This window comes from Salmo salar, chromosome 02, assembly GCF_965601325.2.
Source record: "Salmo salar chromosome 02, fSalSal1, whole genome shotgun sequence".
In the NCBI taxonomy this organism is placed as follows: Eukaryota; Metazoa; Chordata; class Actinopteri; order Salmoniformes; family Salmonidae; genus Salmo; species Salmo salar.
This window is the reverse complement of record NC_138292.1, coordinates 25,830,442-25,846,935: the sequence shown is the minus strand read 5'-3', so window position 1 is coordinate 25,846,935 and position 16,494 is coordinate 25,830,442. Positions and strand designations below refer to the sequence as shown.

Sequence of the window (16,494 nt, the reverse complement as noted above, 5' to 3'; positions counted from 1 at the left end):
TCCCTGCAGCAATGTTCCAACATCTACTGGAAAGCCTTCCCAGAAGAGTGGAGGCTGTTATAGCATCATTGTGTTTATTTAACTTTTATTTAACTAGGCAAGTCAGTTAAGAACAAATTCTTATTTACAATAACGGCCTGCAAAGGGGGGACCAACTCCATATTAATGCTCATGATTTTGAAATTAGATGTTCGACGAGCAGGTGTCCACATACTTTTGGTCATGTAGTGTATGTTGCTATAAAGTATAGTTAGTGATTCTGGCCAGAGGTAGCGTACAGACAGCTCTTGCGCATGTAAATATATACATATTCTCTCAATACTGTACTTGTCTGTGTGAAACAGTACAGTATACACAAGGTAACAGATTTCAAAAACACAATTTTATTTTATAAATCGGTTGATTTAATGTTATGTGCTGACAAGACAGAGAGATGATAAGTATAAAAACTGACACAGCTTAACATAAACATTAGCATGGACAATTTTCTATCAGATACAGTAAGAATCGTGTGAACACAGAGTACTGCTCTGTACTCAGAACAAGTGAAAAGGCAATTCATAAAATTTAATAAATATGCATCCAGAGCAGATCAATGGGCCAATAAAAGCCAGTATAAAAATAGAGAATATAAGTATTAAGTTATGAAAACATCTATTCATATTAAAACTAAACATTTGGATCACCCAAACATTTTTCATTTCCAGTATATAAAACTATTTACAGTAAATCCATGGAAGCCTGATTATACAGGAGTGAATACAGTTCAGTGCAGACCCATTTTATCCCAGCAATCAATCACATTTATTTTTAAAGCCCTTTTTACATCAGCAGATGTCACAAAGTGCTATACAGAAACACAACCTAAAACCCCTAAACAGCAATCAAGGCAGCAAGGTGCCTAAGAAAAACTCCCTAGAACGGCAGGAACCTAGGAAGAAACCTAGAGAGGAACCAGGCTCTGAGGGGTGGCCAGACCTCTTCTGGCTGTGCCGGGTGGAGATTATAAGAGTACATCACAATTGTGATGTTCTTCAATCTGGCCTTTAGCAGACTAAAGATTTCTAAAAAAGGAAATGATAAACAAATAATTATTAAAATTATACATGCACCAACACTACAAACTTTATCAAGATATGTAAAATAAAGAATATCCATAAATATGCATGGAATTTGACTTTACAACAGTGATTTTGGTACCACCCACAGGTGGAAAAATAAATGACAAATTCAAAAAAACAAATGTGGTTGATAATTACTATTTCTTAATAGGTTACAGTATGTACAAAAAGCTTCTGGTTGGTCTGTTAATTATTATAAAATAGAGAGAGGTTTGTACTTGACAGGTAAAATATACAGGTTACAATCACAGTGAATTGTCAAAAATAATAAGACTATGGTCTCGTATTAATACATTATATTGTAATGATGTGCAGTTAGATGCAGCTTCTGAGAACTCAAGAGACACGGTACATATGTTACTACATGTAACTGCATATCATTACAGTCTATAGCAGGGCTGCCCAATCCTGGTCCTGAAGGGCCGAAACACTACTGGTTTTCATCCTCTCGTTATCAGGGACTAATTCAGACCTGTGACACCAGGTGAGTCCAATTAACTACCAGGTAGAAACAAAAACCAGAAGTATTTTAGGCCCACCAGGACCATGACCTGGTCTATATCCTACAGTGCACATTTACCATTTTGATGCTTCATAGAGGTGACAGATGAAAGGTAGTCTGATGATTTTAGATATTTTTGTAAATATTATAAAGAAGCTTTGTTTTTCAGCTTATTGTTGAGGATTCCTGAGATGTTATGAGCACCCAATGAAGGAATACAGCCCCCAAACTACACTCTGGACCTCAAAGCCAGTTCCACTGCTTTTTTCCCCAATATGAATAATATGAATAGTCTACTTTTAATCAGTGGATTACCCTAAACCAAAACCCGCTGGCAGCCCTTAGGGAAGTGCCTGTAGCAATATATGCTAAATGCCTGTTTTAGTATATTTCCTGTTTACTTCAGTGGCAATTCTACCTAAGAAAGTTACATAGAGGAAATCCCCAAAACTGATTGTCACCAAAAAGAAGAAAATGAAGTGTATAGCAATCAAAAAATGATATAATGAATCAAGTTCTGCTCCTCACTAACCCTTCAAATATTTTGTCAAACTATCTTAATTGCGCCTCACCCACACCTTCAAAAACCTGCATAGACCCATTGTGATTGGCTTAATGCGTGATCGGCTCATATGTAAAATAGCAGTTTAACCTCCCCCTCTCCAACCTGTTGGTTTAGTTCTTCACAGCCCCCCATGGCTGCAGAGTGGCATAAGGCATGATGAACTGCGGGGGTGGCTGGGGCAGGACGTAGTAGCTGAACACTGGAGGAGGTGGAGGTGGAGGCGCGTATATTGTGGTGAGGAACACAGGACCCTTCTTCTTGTATGTTGTGGGCCACACAGGGGCAGGGTGGTAGAAGTAATGCTGAGAGGTGGGCTGGAGCTGGAGAGAGAGAGAACAGAGGGAGAGAGAACGTAGATAGGATTTCGATTATAATTCATCTTCATTTCAATCAGATAGTACTTAGAGAGCACTTCTTCTGGATGTGTAGGATCTGGTGCTACGTGAATCCACGTGTCCACAGTGCTACATTGTGGATGTCAGAGAGGGAGATTTGGTACCACATTAAGGTAATGTGATTAACAGAAAAGTTCTTACCAGTGTTTTGGTGACCTTCTGTTGAGCATGCTCCACCCTGAGCCTGTCCCGAACCCTGGGCATCATGGCAATCGCACAAGGTTCGCCCTCCGCCTTCTCTTTCTTTCCCTCTTTCTCTTTCGTCTTCTCCTCATCTTTTCTTCCGTCCGTCTCTCCATCCTTCCCCTCCTCCTCTGTATCGCTGGAGACAGCGGAGCCACAGTCAGACGAGCTGGCAGAGTGGTAGTCAGACGTATCCAGGTCAACATCTTTGTCTCCTTTCACATCTTCCTCATCCTCCTCTTCTCCTTCTTTGAAACGAGCTACTGTGAAGTACCTGCAGTTCTCCCCTGACCTGTGAGAGAGGAAAGAGAATACATTAGTTTCTGTAACAAAACACATTGGAATGACCTATAAACCACTTTGTAGCCCTTTCCTGCAGTCAAATGACCTAGTGGCCTCATGGGTGGAATGTTATTAATATTTTTCATAATTTCATAATCAAAAAAGCCGCCGAAAATCTGGTGTTTCTATGTCAAACGTTATTTTTAAATTTCAGTCTTCTGTGATGTATATAAAGTGTAATATTAGGATGCAAACTCTAAATTGAATACATTTCAACTCTATATCTGACATGGAACAGGTGTCTTCTTCTTTTAAGCCCATAACCATGTGTGTGAGGTGTATATTTTGTTTCACAATAGATTTGTTTAAGACTACCAAGAATCACTCTGTGTGACCGTGATTTAGCCCACTGCAGTAAAAGTTTGAAGGGTCTAACAGTTTCACTTCTATCAACCCATCTCCCTCAGGATCATTCCCTCATTGTAGTTGTTGTATTTTCTCATCCTCCTCCTACCGTAACTTGATGAGTCATCACATAGTGGGCAGGTTCGTACAACGCATGCATCATGATGATAAATATGGTACCTCCAGAGAGCTGACTGTATGACTGTACAATGAATGATGAATGAAAGCCTTCTTCCTCTGCCTTCTGTCTCTGAGACTGAGTATGTCACTGTCTCACTGTGTGTGTACATCTGTGCACGTGTGAGTAACATAGTGTGACTCACCGTACGCACACCTCCAGTGGGTCGATCCACAGCGCAACCTCGCATGGGAGTCCCAGCTCGCTGGGTTTGAGCTTGCTCTCCTCACACGCTCTCAACACCTGCTCATCACACACCACCCCCTCGCTTACCCTGATACACCTAAGAGAGGTCAAAGGGCAGAGAGCTGTTCACCTGGACCACAGTCTACTTATCATATATATGTATCTTCTCATAGACATCCACACGAAACAACAACCCAGTTACTTCAATTCTTTAATATTTCACTTCCCTTGTTGTTTACCTGAATGCATGTCCTTTGTTGGGGTTGTCGGGGTACCAGTGGTCTTTGAATTTGTCGCACAGAAGTTGCCGCAGCTTTCCAGCAAAAGCGTCAGCTTTGGTACCATCCAAGCCACCCCGCTCCACGGCTAGGCGTCTCAGGAAATTCACCCCGGCGTTTACCTCTCTCTTCATAGTTTCTGTGAGGAAATAGGTGCAGTAAACATTAGTCTATCCTGTAAAGCTACTCAAGATTTTAATCAACTGTACAGCGTGAAAAAAATATTCCCGAAACTACAGCGTGTGTGTACAATTCACAAGCCACCACCACTGTCAACAAAATGATTTTAGCAGTTCCTCAAACCCCAGAATAGCCCTATTTCAGTCTGCCTTTCAGTCTAATGTTGGGCAGGAGGAAGTCAGCTCCTCGGATAAAACCACTTCCTAGAGTATTTAGCCACTGTGTGTTTTCTATTATCTTTACCTTCAGACCACACTAGAGGTATATGTTCAACGTACGCAAGTCAGACTGGCCTTCTGTTGTTGAAACAAACTGGGAGCCAAAGGTCGTAGTTTGTATACAGGCAAACAAGATGCAAATAGACTCATAAGCCATGTTGGCATATGAATATGTTACATATGCAAAACGTGTCAGATTCAGTTACAGACCAAAGGTACAGTATGTGCCTTCTGATAGATACAGAGTCTGTTTCTTCTCAATAGTGCCAGACAGTGTCAGATTGACACACGGGAGAAGGTACAGTACAACCCCTGCCTACAGTACCGGTCAAAGAAGTGTAATGTTTGCCAGCTTAGCAGAAACGCTGAGCCAGTGTAGCTGATTAGTGATCATGAAACTACGTATTTGAGGAGTGCAAGTGTGTTGACTTCCTTCTCTGGTTTAGTCGAGGTGCGAGGGTTAATTGTTGTTGTTAGTGTAGACCTGACATACAGAGAGAGTCAGGGAGAATTTGAAATGAACATTAGTTGCATCAGCTTGAGGAAGGCGTGACAATTATATTCCACCTTAAGCATCTTCCCGGAGGTGACAGACTTTGTCTGGTGACACAAATATGTATTAATGGCATTATGTAAACCGTTAAGCAATTATACAAAAACAATTTGTTTCTACAGTTCACAAGTGAAGAAGTTAATTTCCTTTAAGACCAAAATAACAAATAGCTTTACCGTACAGTCCCACTGGGCACAGATGTCAGTTCAACATCTAGTTTTGATTTACATTTGGTTGAGTGTCAACTAACCTGAATTCAATGTGAAATCTGTAGAGAAAAAAAATTGCGTCATTGGATTTAGGTGAAAAAAAAAGACTAAATACCCTTACGCTGATGACTTTATGCAAATCCAATTAGTTTCCCACGTTGATTCATTGTCATCACATTGATTTTGGTGGTTGAAATGATGAGGAAACAATGTTGATTCAACCAGTTTGTCCCAGTGGGGTAGGTTCAGTGAGCTTATACAGTAAGTAACCTCGTTGTAACTCAGTTGTAGAGAAATACCTGGTGGTGAGGTAACAAAGTCCTATTCAATACATTATTACTTCACAATATTGCTTTCAGATGCTTTTGATGATCACATGGTACTGTGTTTGTATCTTATTCAATAACAATGCATTTTTCATTAGAACTCTACCAGTACACGGTCACAAGTCCTTGAAGAACTCAGTGTGCCTCAGGATGTTATGTCGAAACTCTCTCCCTCTATCTCTCTTTCACATAAACACACACGCAGACAGACACAGATACACACTACAAACAGTATCCTCAGTCTGAAGACAACTCTCTAAACCCAGCTGACGATGGTTTTTCAGCTAGGATTTCCTGTTTCAGATTGCTGGCATAACTGAAAAGCATTTGCAGGTGGTGCCTCTAGTCTGCACTCTTAAACTGCCTCGTCCCACCGTTGGTGGAAAGAAAGAATGTTAGATAGGCAACAGGATATTTACATTGGGGAGGAGTGACAGAATGGTATTCCTTTTCACCTTAGGGGTATACAGAAGAAGGATGGACTATTTGGTTATACATGTGATCTCGTCTAAAAATGTGACATGGACCAATTTGAATGGACTGAAAAAGATTGTTTTCATCACCATGTTGAAACACAATAGGAATGTCAGTGAGAAGTTACTGATGTAGGATCTTAATTTGAGTTTTGCTCTAGCAGGAAAATAATCCTGCAGCAACAGGAAATGTTAATTTTTATGTGGATTATAATTCATGTATGTTTCTGTAGGGGTTACATTTTTTGTAAGGGAAAATCAAGTCTGAAATTTCTAAGTGGAAATTATGAACTTCAGAAGCCTTTTTAAACCTCAAATACACTACAAGTTTAAAATGTCCTGCTGTGCAGGAAAGTTCTCCTGCAACAGGGTGACTAAATTAAGATCCTACATCTTTGCAGAAATACAGTAACACAGACTGTTACAGACACAGACTACTGACTCATCACATTGTTCTGACCGAGTAGTTCCCAGTCTGACCACTTCTCTAACTTTACAGCCACATAATGTCTTTCAGTCTAATAATATCGACCACAACTATCACCACATGTTTGTTCTTTTTCAGACTGCATAGCAACATATAGATGTAGGATCTTAATTTGACCTATATTGTCACAGCAAAATAATCCTGCAGCGACTGGATTGGAATGTTTAGTCCATAATGTTGCTTGATCGGTGGTTAGGATATCAGCTCACCAAAGGTAGGCTACATGAAAAGTGCAATATTGTTAATATAACTGTGTGTTAGTGTGCTCCTCTGCATTTCCTGCGGTGCATTTCAGCAACAACAGAGTGATCAAATTAAGATTCTACAACTGTAGAGCCATTTCTCAAAAGTGTAACTAACAGACACATATTTTGGCCACTGCTGTACATCACTGAGGACATTGAGAGGCAAATTGAGAGACATGAGCATCTCTGAACTTAGTAATGTGGTTCTTGTGCAGTATCTAGGCCAGGGCATGTAATGGCGAGGGTTATCAAGTCAACAGGTGGTGAGAAGTTTCATTCTGTGCGATGCTCCACTCCACTCTGCAGTCTAGTGTGAAACCTCTTACAGCTCAGAGAGCTGACCTCATGTTAGATGATGGCCCAGTCATTTACTGGTTGCCTCATCTGTCATCATAAATGTTGCATATTAACGTGCCATTATCACTGTCATGACTAAATCATTCACTACCTTATTTAGACTGGATTGATGTGGACATTGCTCGTGATTAGGTTAGAAAATGTTAGGACCACTGAGACCCGAATTAAACATCTTCCTGTCTATAAATACCATTTTTCAGTTAAAAAAGGCTCAAGGCTCATCTATGTCCTAGATCAGTGGCTCCCAAACTTTTTATAGTCCCGTACCCCTTCAAACATTCAACCTCCAGCTGCGAACCCCTTCTAGCACCAGGGTCAGCGCACTCTCAAATGTCGTTTTTTGCCATCATTGTAAGCCTGCCACACACACACTATACAATACATTTATGAAACATAAGAATGAGTGTGAGTTTTTGTCACAACCCGGCTCGTGGGAACTAACAAAGAGCTCTTATAGGGCCAGGGCACAAATAATAATATAATAATAATCAATAATTTTGCTCTTTATTTAACAATCTTACATATAAAACCTTATTTGTTCAACGAAAATTGTGAATAACTCACCACAGGTTAATGAGAAGGGTGTGCTCGAAAGGATGCACATAACTCTGCAATGTTGGGTTGTATTGGAGAGTCTCGGTCTTAATCATTTTCCACACACAGTCTGTGCCTGTATTTCATTTTCATGCTAGTGAGGGCCGAGAATCCACTCTCACATAGGTACGTGGTTACAAAGGGCATCAGTGTCTTAACAGCACGATTTGCCAAGACAAGGCAGGATACTCTGAGCGCAGCCCAATCCAGAAATCTGCCAGTGGCTTCTGATTAAATTAAATTTTCACAGAACCGCTTGTTGCAATTTCGATGGCCTGGAGGCAGGGCATGAAAGGGATAATGAATCCAATTGTTTGTGTCATCCGTTTCAGGAAAGTACCTGCGTAATTGCGCACCCAAAAAATATATATTTTAAAAATGTGAATCACATTTTTATTTGGCATACCCACGACGGCATTGCGCGTACCCCCCGTTTGGGAATACCTGTCCTAGATCAAAAGTCCTCGCACAGAAGTGAGGTGGAGAGCCATGGTGGATGCCCTATGCTCCTAAGGGGGTCAAGAGGTTTAAAGACGCACTCAGGCCATTTTTGAACTTTTCCTGTTAAAAAATAATATCCTGAGTATAAATAGAGTAATATTCACACCAATGGTGGGAGGTGGCACTTTAACTGGGGAGGGCGGGCTCATAGTAATCGCTGGAATGGAATAAATGGAATGTTTGATACCATTCCATTCACTATTATGAGCTGTCCTCCCCTCACCAGCCTCCTCTGGTACACACACTTAAGGTTAAAACAATACAGTTAGAGAAAAATTGTGGTTTTTAAACACAACTGCAAACTTCAATGTTATTGGCATCCTCTCTTGCTTGAGGGGAAAATAGAGGACATCAACCACCTGAGCCACGGCCTGTTCACCCCGCTATCATCCAGAAGGAGAGGTCAGCACAGGTGCATCAAAGGTGGGACCGAGAGACTGAAAAACAGCTTCTATCTCAAGGCCATCAGACTGTTAAATAGCCATCACAAGCCAGCTACCACCCGGTTATGCAACCCTTTACCCTAGAGGCTGCTGCCCTATGTACATAGACATGGAATCACTGGTCACTTTAATAATGGAACACTAGTCACTTTAATAATGTTTACATACTGCTTTACTCATATTCATATGTATATACTGCATTCTGTATATACTATATACCATATTTATTGTATTCTAGTCAATGCCACGCTGACATTGCTCATCCTAATATGTATATTTCTTAATTACATTGTTTTACTTTTAGATTTGTGTGCATTGTTGTGAACTGTTAGATACTACAGCACTGTTGGAGCTAGGAACACAAGCATTTCGCTACACCCACAATAACATTGCTAAATATGTGTATGTGACCAATATAATTTTATTTGAAGATGAAAGCCCCCCCCCCTTGTTCCATGTCATGACATACCTGGATCTCCTATTGAGATGTGCCTTTCGGAAAGTAAATCAGGTGATAAAGAGATGAAAAGGAGCCTGGGTGTGTCTTTAAGTCAAGTCAGATCTGTATGTATATTGCATTTACAAGCAGAGCAACCGCTCCAGAAGCAGAGTCTATGAGTGACAGTACACAGTGGCCCACTGCCTCTAACAGACAAAGCAGTAACACTGAGGTGTTGGTATTGCAGCAACCCCTGTATTGATCTTTGTGTAAAGACAGAGACATGACCTCTCTACAGCCCAATAACAACATAAATGTCAGTCCATGTTGTGCAGGGTGAGAAAATTGACATGGTGTCCCAATAATCTGAACCAGTCCACTGAGCCTAACACAGTTCAATAACCTATATAATAACCAATAATTGTATAATAACTAGTTCCTATTAAGATGAGTGAACACTGGCAGTGAGAAGCTTCTGTGTTATACATGCTATCTGTATTTCTTTGACACCAGTTAATTAATATGTTTGTTGTTGAGTAATATGGCTGCTTGGAACATTATGGTTATAGCACAGTAATGTTATAGCAGCATATACAATACATTAGATTGTTGGCCCATGCCATGTGGTGAGTCTTGTTGATAGCAAGTTCATGTAAATTGCAAGAAAACCACTGAAACTTCAGATCTAAAAGAGTGGATTTGAGTGTCCTATAGCCCGGCCACGTGCTTCCTGAGCCTATGGAAAGAGTCCACACTGCAGAGATTGGATACATTTTAACACTTAAACTCAAGTGATTGCTATAATGTAACTTGTGAAGAACATTAAATTGTTATCATTTAGAGATCACACATCCTGTAGGCTACAGGTCAAACAGATTTCAGATTGGGTTTCCCGTTCAGCCCGTGGTTTTTGTAATTTTCCGCGTTGTGGCGCAGACTTTTTTTTTGTTGCCTCGTTCGAAAACATTGAACAGGGGAGTGGGTTCTCAACGCGGAAATCCCCCCATGTAATTGAAATTCTAAATGTTTCCGCGTTTATCCCAAAGATTAAGTCAAAATTGTTTAAAATATACAAACTTAAATAATACTTCGATTTGGGAATAAAAAAGCTAAACAACAATTATACTAGGCTACAATTAAATTATTACATGCTACAAGGATTGTCGTGGTGAGTAGGCTGTTGTAATTGCTGTAATTTCTAGTCATTAAGCAACATATTCCCTAAATAATAAATACATTTACAACGTTTGTAATAACCAAAAAATAACCAAGGTATTTAAATCACATGTGGAAAGAGCCAACATTTGTTTACAAAATTATTTTTCAATCACATCAAAAGGTTGACTTACAAATATGTTACACGTCTCAATATTTCTCACTTACCTATATAATAACCGCAGTATTTTAAATATCCAGTACAATTACTATTTTCTCTATTTCCTCTCTATATTGCTGTGATCATATTACTTGTATAGTTATCGGCACATGTTGCTTCCTTGTTCTCTTTGGTACAGTCAAGCGATCCACGTTCCTGGTTTTGCGTTGATCTATCTCAATTGCATACTCTTCGCGTCCTCTCTCTCGTCTTTTCTCAAAACCCATTGGATGAGAAAGCCATAAGTCCCGCCCGTCTGACCTTCTCCTCCAATGGGTTTTGATAAAGTTACGAGGAGAGAGGACGCGAATGTTAATGCAATTGAGATTTTCCCTGTGTTGCGTAGTGTTGCAAGCGAGAAGTTACACCGTAAATATGACTCACTTCCTTGTTCGTCACTATGAGCAATATGCTGACTCCCTTTTACTACAACCAGAGACTCCCACTACAGACCAAATATGGTAAGCCCCGGTGAACTGATAGTCTTCTACTATCACAGGCTATCATTCAAAAACATGTAAGGATGAAATGTAATTCACACCATGTTATAACCTTATTATAGTCCTAACCTATTATTGTTTATATTGATGAATAGTAGGCCTAACAACATGTGGCTTGTAAGACTACTACAACAACAACAGCCCCTCAATGTAAAATGTCAGTCTACTCAAACTTGAAATCCGCTTGTGATAAGCTTCCATGTTAATTTCAAAGTTATTTTGACCCTATGTAAGTGTGCTTGTAGTGACTTCATAGGCCTGCATGTTGGTGTCATCAGTAGTCTCTGACAACCAGATGTTTTGACGCAACAAGAAAACATGCCTAAAGGCGTAAGGTATGTTTTTATAATATGTCACATTGCATAATTTGTCTAACATAGTGTACATAAGGGCAATTATTCTTTCACTCAGGAATCTTTGATTAAGTTAAGCGCTCATCATGCCTTTAGCATCTTGTAGGCTTCACTAATGATGTATATTTAACTTAGGACAGGTAGTCACAGTTTACCTAAGAATGTCTGGGGGCACATTCATTCTGTCATCAAAATAATCATTTTTTGTCAACAAAATTCAAGACACTACATTTTAGGCTTGTAATCAAAAACATCCTCCAGACTGCTACAAGGAGAAGCCTTGAAATGCCTGATGGCCCTCCTGGATGGCTGCTTACAGTGCTCTGAGTCGATACACCATCTATAAATGCCAGTGGCTCACAGCAACACATTAAACTGAAGGACTGCATCTTGCGTCACTGTGTGGAGGCCTTTCATTCAATAGCAACACTGGCACTGTAATTGATACACAGGCTGCATCTCAATAGTAGCTAGCTAGGTCAAGCAATACATCATCATGAGTAGCCTAGTTATAGCTAGCTAGCTAGGTCAACCAAGTCTTTGAGCGCATGCATCCTCCAAAAATGTAGAGGGTCAGTTCATGGCTTGATCAGATTAAGGTGGTTAGGGAGATGGTTGTTGGAGATGGAGTCTGATGATGATCTTGTAGAGGGCTACTTTGGGAACCAGCCTGAGTCATGTAGCCACTGGACTTCCCCTCCTTCACAATGTGTGGCACCCACTTGGCTGATGCCTTAGCAGCTCTAGGCACCAGAAAGTGTATCACACAGTTCAGAGTGGTAGCCAGTCGTCCTCACAACGAGCCCTCTGCCTCAGCACTGCTTTCCTCCACTGCATCTCCTTTTCATCTCAAGCTTCGGTTGTCTACTCAATTGATGTTTTGCATTTTAACACTGGAACTCAAGTCATTGCTATAATGTAACTTGTGAAGAACATTGAGGTATTCAATGAAATGGTTATCATTTAGAGATCACATATCCGGAAGTCTACACGTCAAAGAGATTTTAGATTGGGTTTTCCGTTCAGCTCGTGGTGTTGTCATTTTCTGTGTTTTGGTGCCGACTTTCTCATATACCTCAAGCATAATTGACTCCTCCATTTATGTTTTCAAAAGATCAGGCACCAGCAGACAGGTGAAACAAAAAAGCTGGTACAGTGTCCAAATGCATCATTCAAAGAAAATAATTATTATTCTAGCTAGCTAGCTAGCCAAGACAAAAATAGTTGACTTGCCAGTCTGTCTGCAAATCTGTAAAGTTTAATGTTAGAAAAAACAACATAAAGCAAAATATACTGTACCAGTCAAAATTTGGACACAACTACTCATTCAAGGGGTTTTTCTTTATTTTTACTATTTTCTACATTGTATAATAATAGTGAAGACATCAAAACTATGAAATAACACCTCATGTAGTAACCAAAAAAGTAACCAAAAAAGTGTTAAACAAATCTAAATATATTTTATATTTGAGATTCTTCAAAGTAGCCACCCTTTGCCTTGATGACAGCTTTGCAAACTCTTGGCATTCTCTCAACCAGCTTCACCTGGAATGCTTTTCCAACAGTCTTGAAGGAGTTCCCACCTATGCTGAGCACTTGTTGGTTGCTTTTCCTTCACTCTGCGGTCCAACTCATCCCAAACCATCTCAATTAGGTTGAGGTTGTGTGATTGTGGAGGCCAGGTCAAATGATGCAACACTCTATCACTCTCCTTCTTGGTCAAATAGTCCTTACACAGCCTGGAGGTGTGTTGGGTCATTGTCCTGTTGAAAAACAAATGACAGTCCCACTAAGTGCAAACCAGATCGGATGGCGTATCGCTGCAGAATGCGGTTGTAGCCATTGCATTGAATTCTAAATAAATCACAGACAGTGTCACCAGAAAAGCACCCCCACACCATCACACCTCCTCCTCCATGCTTCATGGTGGGAACCACACATGCGGAGATCATCCGTTCACCTACTTGGCATCTCACAAAGACACGCCGGTTGGAACCAAAAGTCTCAAATTGGGACCAAAGGACAGATTTCCACCGGTCTGTTGTCTATTGCTCATGTTTCTTGGCCCAAGCAAGTCTCTTCTTCTTATTGGTGTCCTTTAGTAGTGGTTTCTTTGCAGAAATTTGACCATGAAGGCGTGATTCACGCGGTCTCCTCTGAACACCTGATGTTGAGATGTGTCTGTGAAGCATTTATTTGGGCTGCAATTTCTGAGGCTGGAAACTCTAATGAATGTATCACCTGCAGCTGAGGTAACTCTGGGTCTTCCTTTCCTGTGGCGGTCATCATGAGGGCCAGTTTCATCATAGCACTTAATGGTTTTTGTGACTGCACTTGTTCCGGATTGACTGACCTTCATGTCTTAAAGTAATGATGAACTGTCATTTTACTTTGCTTATTTGACCTGTTCTTGCCTAAAATATTTATTTTATTTTTTATTTTATTTCACCTTTATTTAACCAGGTAGGCAAGTTGAGAACAAGTTCTCATTTACAATTGCGACCTGGCCAAGACAAAGCAAAGCAGTTCGACAACATACAAAAACACAGAGTTACACATGGAGTAAAACAACATACAATCAATGATACAGTAGACAAAAATAAGACTATATACAATGTGAGCAAATGATGTGAGATAAGGGAGGTAAAGGCAAAAAAGGCCATGGTGGCAAAGTAAATAAAGTATAGCATGTAAAACACTGGAATGGTAGATTTATAATTTGAAGAAAGTTCAAAGTAAAAATATAAATAATATGGTGCAAAGGAGCAAAATAATAAATAAAATAAATAAATACAGTAGGGGTAGTAGCTTGGGCTAAATTATAGATGGGCTATGTACAGGTGCAGTGATCTGGGAGCTGCTCTGATAGCTGGTGCTTAAAGCTAGTGAGGGAGATAAGTGTTTCCAGTTTCAGAGATTTTTGTAGTTCGTTCCAGTCATTGGCAGCAGAGAACTGGAAGGAGAGACGACCAAAGGAGGAGTTGGCTTTAGGGGTGACCAGAGAGATATACCTGCTGGAGCGCGTGCTACAGGTGGGTGCTGCTATGGTGACCAGTGAGCGGAGATAAGGGGGGACTTTACCTAGCAGGGTCTTGTAGATGACCTGGAGCCAATGTGTTTGGCGACGATTATGAAGCGTAGGCCAGCCAACGAGAGCGTACAGGTCGCAGTGGTGGGTAGTATATGGGGCTTTGGTGACAAAACGGATGGCACTGTGATAGACTGCATCCAGCTTGTTGAGTAGGGTATTGGAGGCTATTTTGTAAATGACATCGCCGAAGTCGAGGATTGGTAGGATGGTCAGTTTTACGAGGGTATGTTTGGCAGCATGAGTGAAGGAAATAGGAAGCCAATTCTAGATTTAACGTTGGATTGGAGATGATTGATGTGAGTCTGGAAGGAGAGTTTACAGTCTAACCAGACACCTAGGTATTTGTAGTTGTCCACAAATTCTAAGTCAGAACCGTCCAGAGAAGTGATGCTGGACAGGCGGGCAGGTGCAGGCAGCGATCGGTTGAAGAGCATGCATTTAGTTTTACTTGTATTTAGGAGCAGTTGGAGACCACGGAAGGAGAGTTGTATGGCATTGAAGCTCGTCTGGAGGGTTGTTAACACAGTGTCCAAAGAAGGGCCAGAAGTATACAGAATGGTGTCGTCTGCGTAGAGGTGGATCAGAGATTCACCAGCAGCAAGAGCGACATCATTGATGTATACAGAGAAAAGAGTTGGCCCAAGAATTGAACCCTGTGGTACCCCCATAGAGACTGCCAGAGGTCCGGACAGCAGGCCCTCCGATTTGACACACTGAACTCTATCAGAGAAGTAGTTGGTGAACCAGGCGACGCAATCGTTTGAGAAACCAAGGCTACTGAGTCTGCCGATGAGGATGTGGTGATTAACAGAGTCAAAAGCTTTGGCCAGGTCAATGAATACGGCAGCACAGTATTGTTTCTTATCGATGGCGGTTACGATGTCGTTTAGGACCTTGAGCGTGGCTGAGGTGCACCCATGACCAGCTCTGAAACCAGATTGCATAGCGGAGAGGGTGCGGTGGGAATCGAAATGGTCGGTAATCTGTTGGTTGACTTGGCTTTCGAAGACCTTAGAAAGGCAGGGTAGGATGGATATAGGTCTGTAGCAATTTGGGTCAAGAGTGTCACCTCCTTTGAAGAGGGGGATGACAGCAGCTGCTTTCCAATCTATGGGAATCTCAGACGACACAAAAGAGAGGTTGAACAGGCTAGTAATAGGGGTTGCAATAATTTCAGCAGATAATATTAGAAAGAAAGGGTCCAGATTGTCAAGCCCAGCTGATTTGTAGGGGTCCAGATTTTGCAGCTCTTTCAGAACATCAGCTGAATGGATTTGGGAGAAGGAGAAATGGGGGAGGCTTGGGCGAGTAGCTGTGGGGGGTGCAGTGCTGTTGAATGCAGTAGGGGTAGTTAGGTGGAAAGCATGGCCAGCCGTAGAAAAATGCTTATTGAAATTCTCAATTATAGTGGGCTTATCGGTGGTGACAGAGTTTCCTATCCTCAGTGCAGTGGGCAGTTGGGAGGAGGTGTTCTTATTCTCCATGGACTTTACAGTGTCCCAGAACTTTTTAGAGTTTGAGTTGCAGGAAGCAAATTTCTGTTTGAAAAAGCTAGCCTTGGCGTTTCTAACTGCCTGTGTGTATTGGTTTCTAACTTCTCTGAAAAGTTGCATATCGTGGGGGCAGTTCGATGCTAATGCAGAACGCCACAGGATATTTTTGTGTTGGTTAAGGGCAGTCAGGTCTGGGGAGAACCAAGGGCTATATCTGTTCCTGGTTCTAAATTTCTTGAAAGGGGCATGCTTATTTAAGATGGTGAGGAAGGCATTTAAAAAAAATAACCAGGCATCCTCTACTGACGGGATGAGGTCAATATCCTTCCAGGATACCAGGGCCAGGTCGATTAGAAAGGCTTGCTCGTTGAAATGTTTCAGGGAGCGTTTGACAGTAATGAGTGGTGGTCGTTACGGGTGCAGGCAATGAGGCAGTGATCGCTGAGATCTTGGTTGAAAACAGCAGAGGTGTATTTAGAGGGCACGTTGGTTAGGATGATATCTATGAGGGTGCCAGTGTTTGCGGCTTTGGGGTTGTACCTGGTGGGTTCATTAATAATTT

General features: G+C 41.2%; 1 protein-coding gene across 5 annotated transcripts; it reads right to left on the bottom strand.

The window, feature by feature from the left end:
- Nucleotides 1–363: 363 nt before the first annotated feature.
- LOC106578066 (maternal B9.15 protein) lies at nucleotides 364–10,681 on the bottom strand. 5 transcript variants are annotated; one of them, XR_014380465.1, is made up of 6 exons: nucleotides 10,504–10,681; nucleotides 4,057–4,234; nucleotides 3,777–3,914; nucleotides 2,725–3,058; nucleotides 1,673–2,508; nucleotides 364–1,529 (listed from the first exon to the last, which is right to left on the bottom strand). XR_014380465.1 is itself a non-coding variant. In XM_082961355.1 (6 exons), exons 2-5 carry the CDS (start codon nucleotides 4,227–4,229, stop codon nucleotides 2,299–2,301), a joined length of 855 nt encoding a protein of 284 aa, XP_082817481.1. In that variant the 5' UTR covers nucleotides 4,230–4,234; nucleotides 10,504–10,681; the 3' UTR covers nucleotides 364–1,064; nucleotides 2,291–2,298. The 5 variants fall into 5 exon arrangements, 4 of the variants coding, with proteins under 4 accessions (XP_082817481.1, XP_082817478.1, XP_045556807.1 ...); XM_082961355.1 differs by having other exon boundaries at nucleotides 364–1,064; nucleotides 2,291–2,508; XM_082961352.1 differs by adding an exon at nucleotides 5,371–5,554 and having other exon boundaries at nucleotides 364–2,508; nucleotides 10,504–10,672.
- Nucleotides 10,682–16,494: the final 5,813 nt, after the last annotated feature.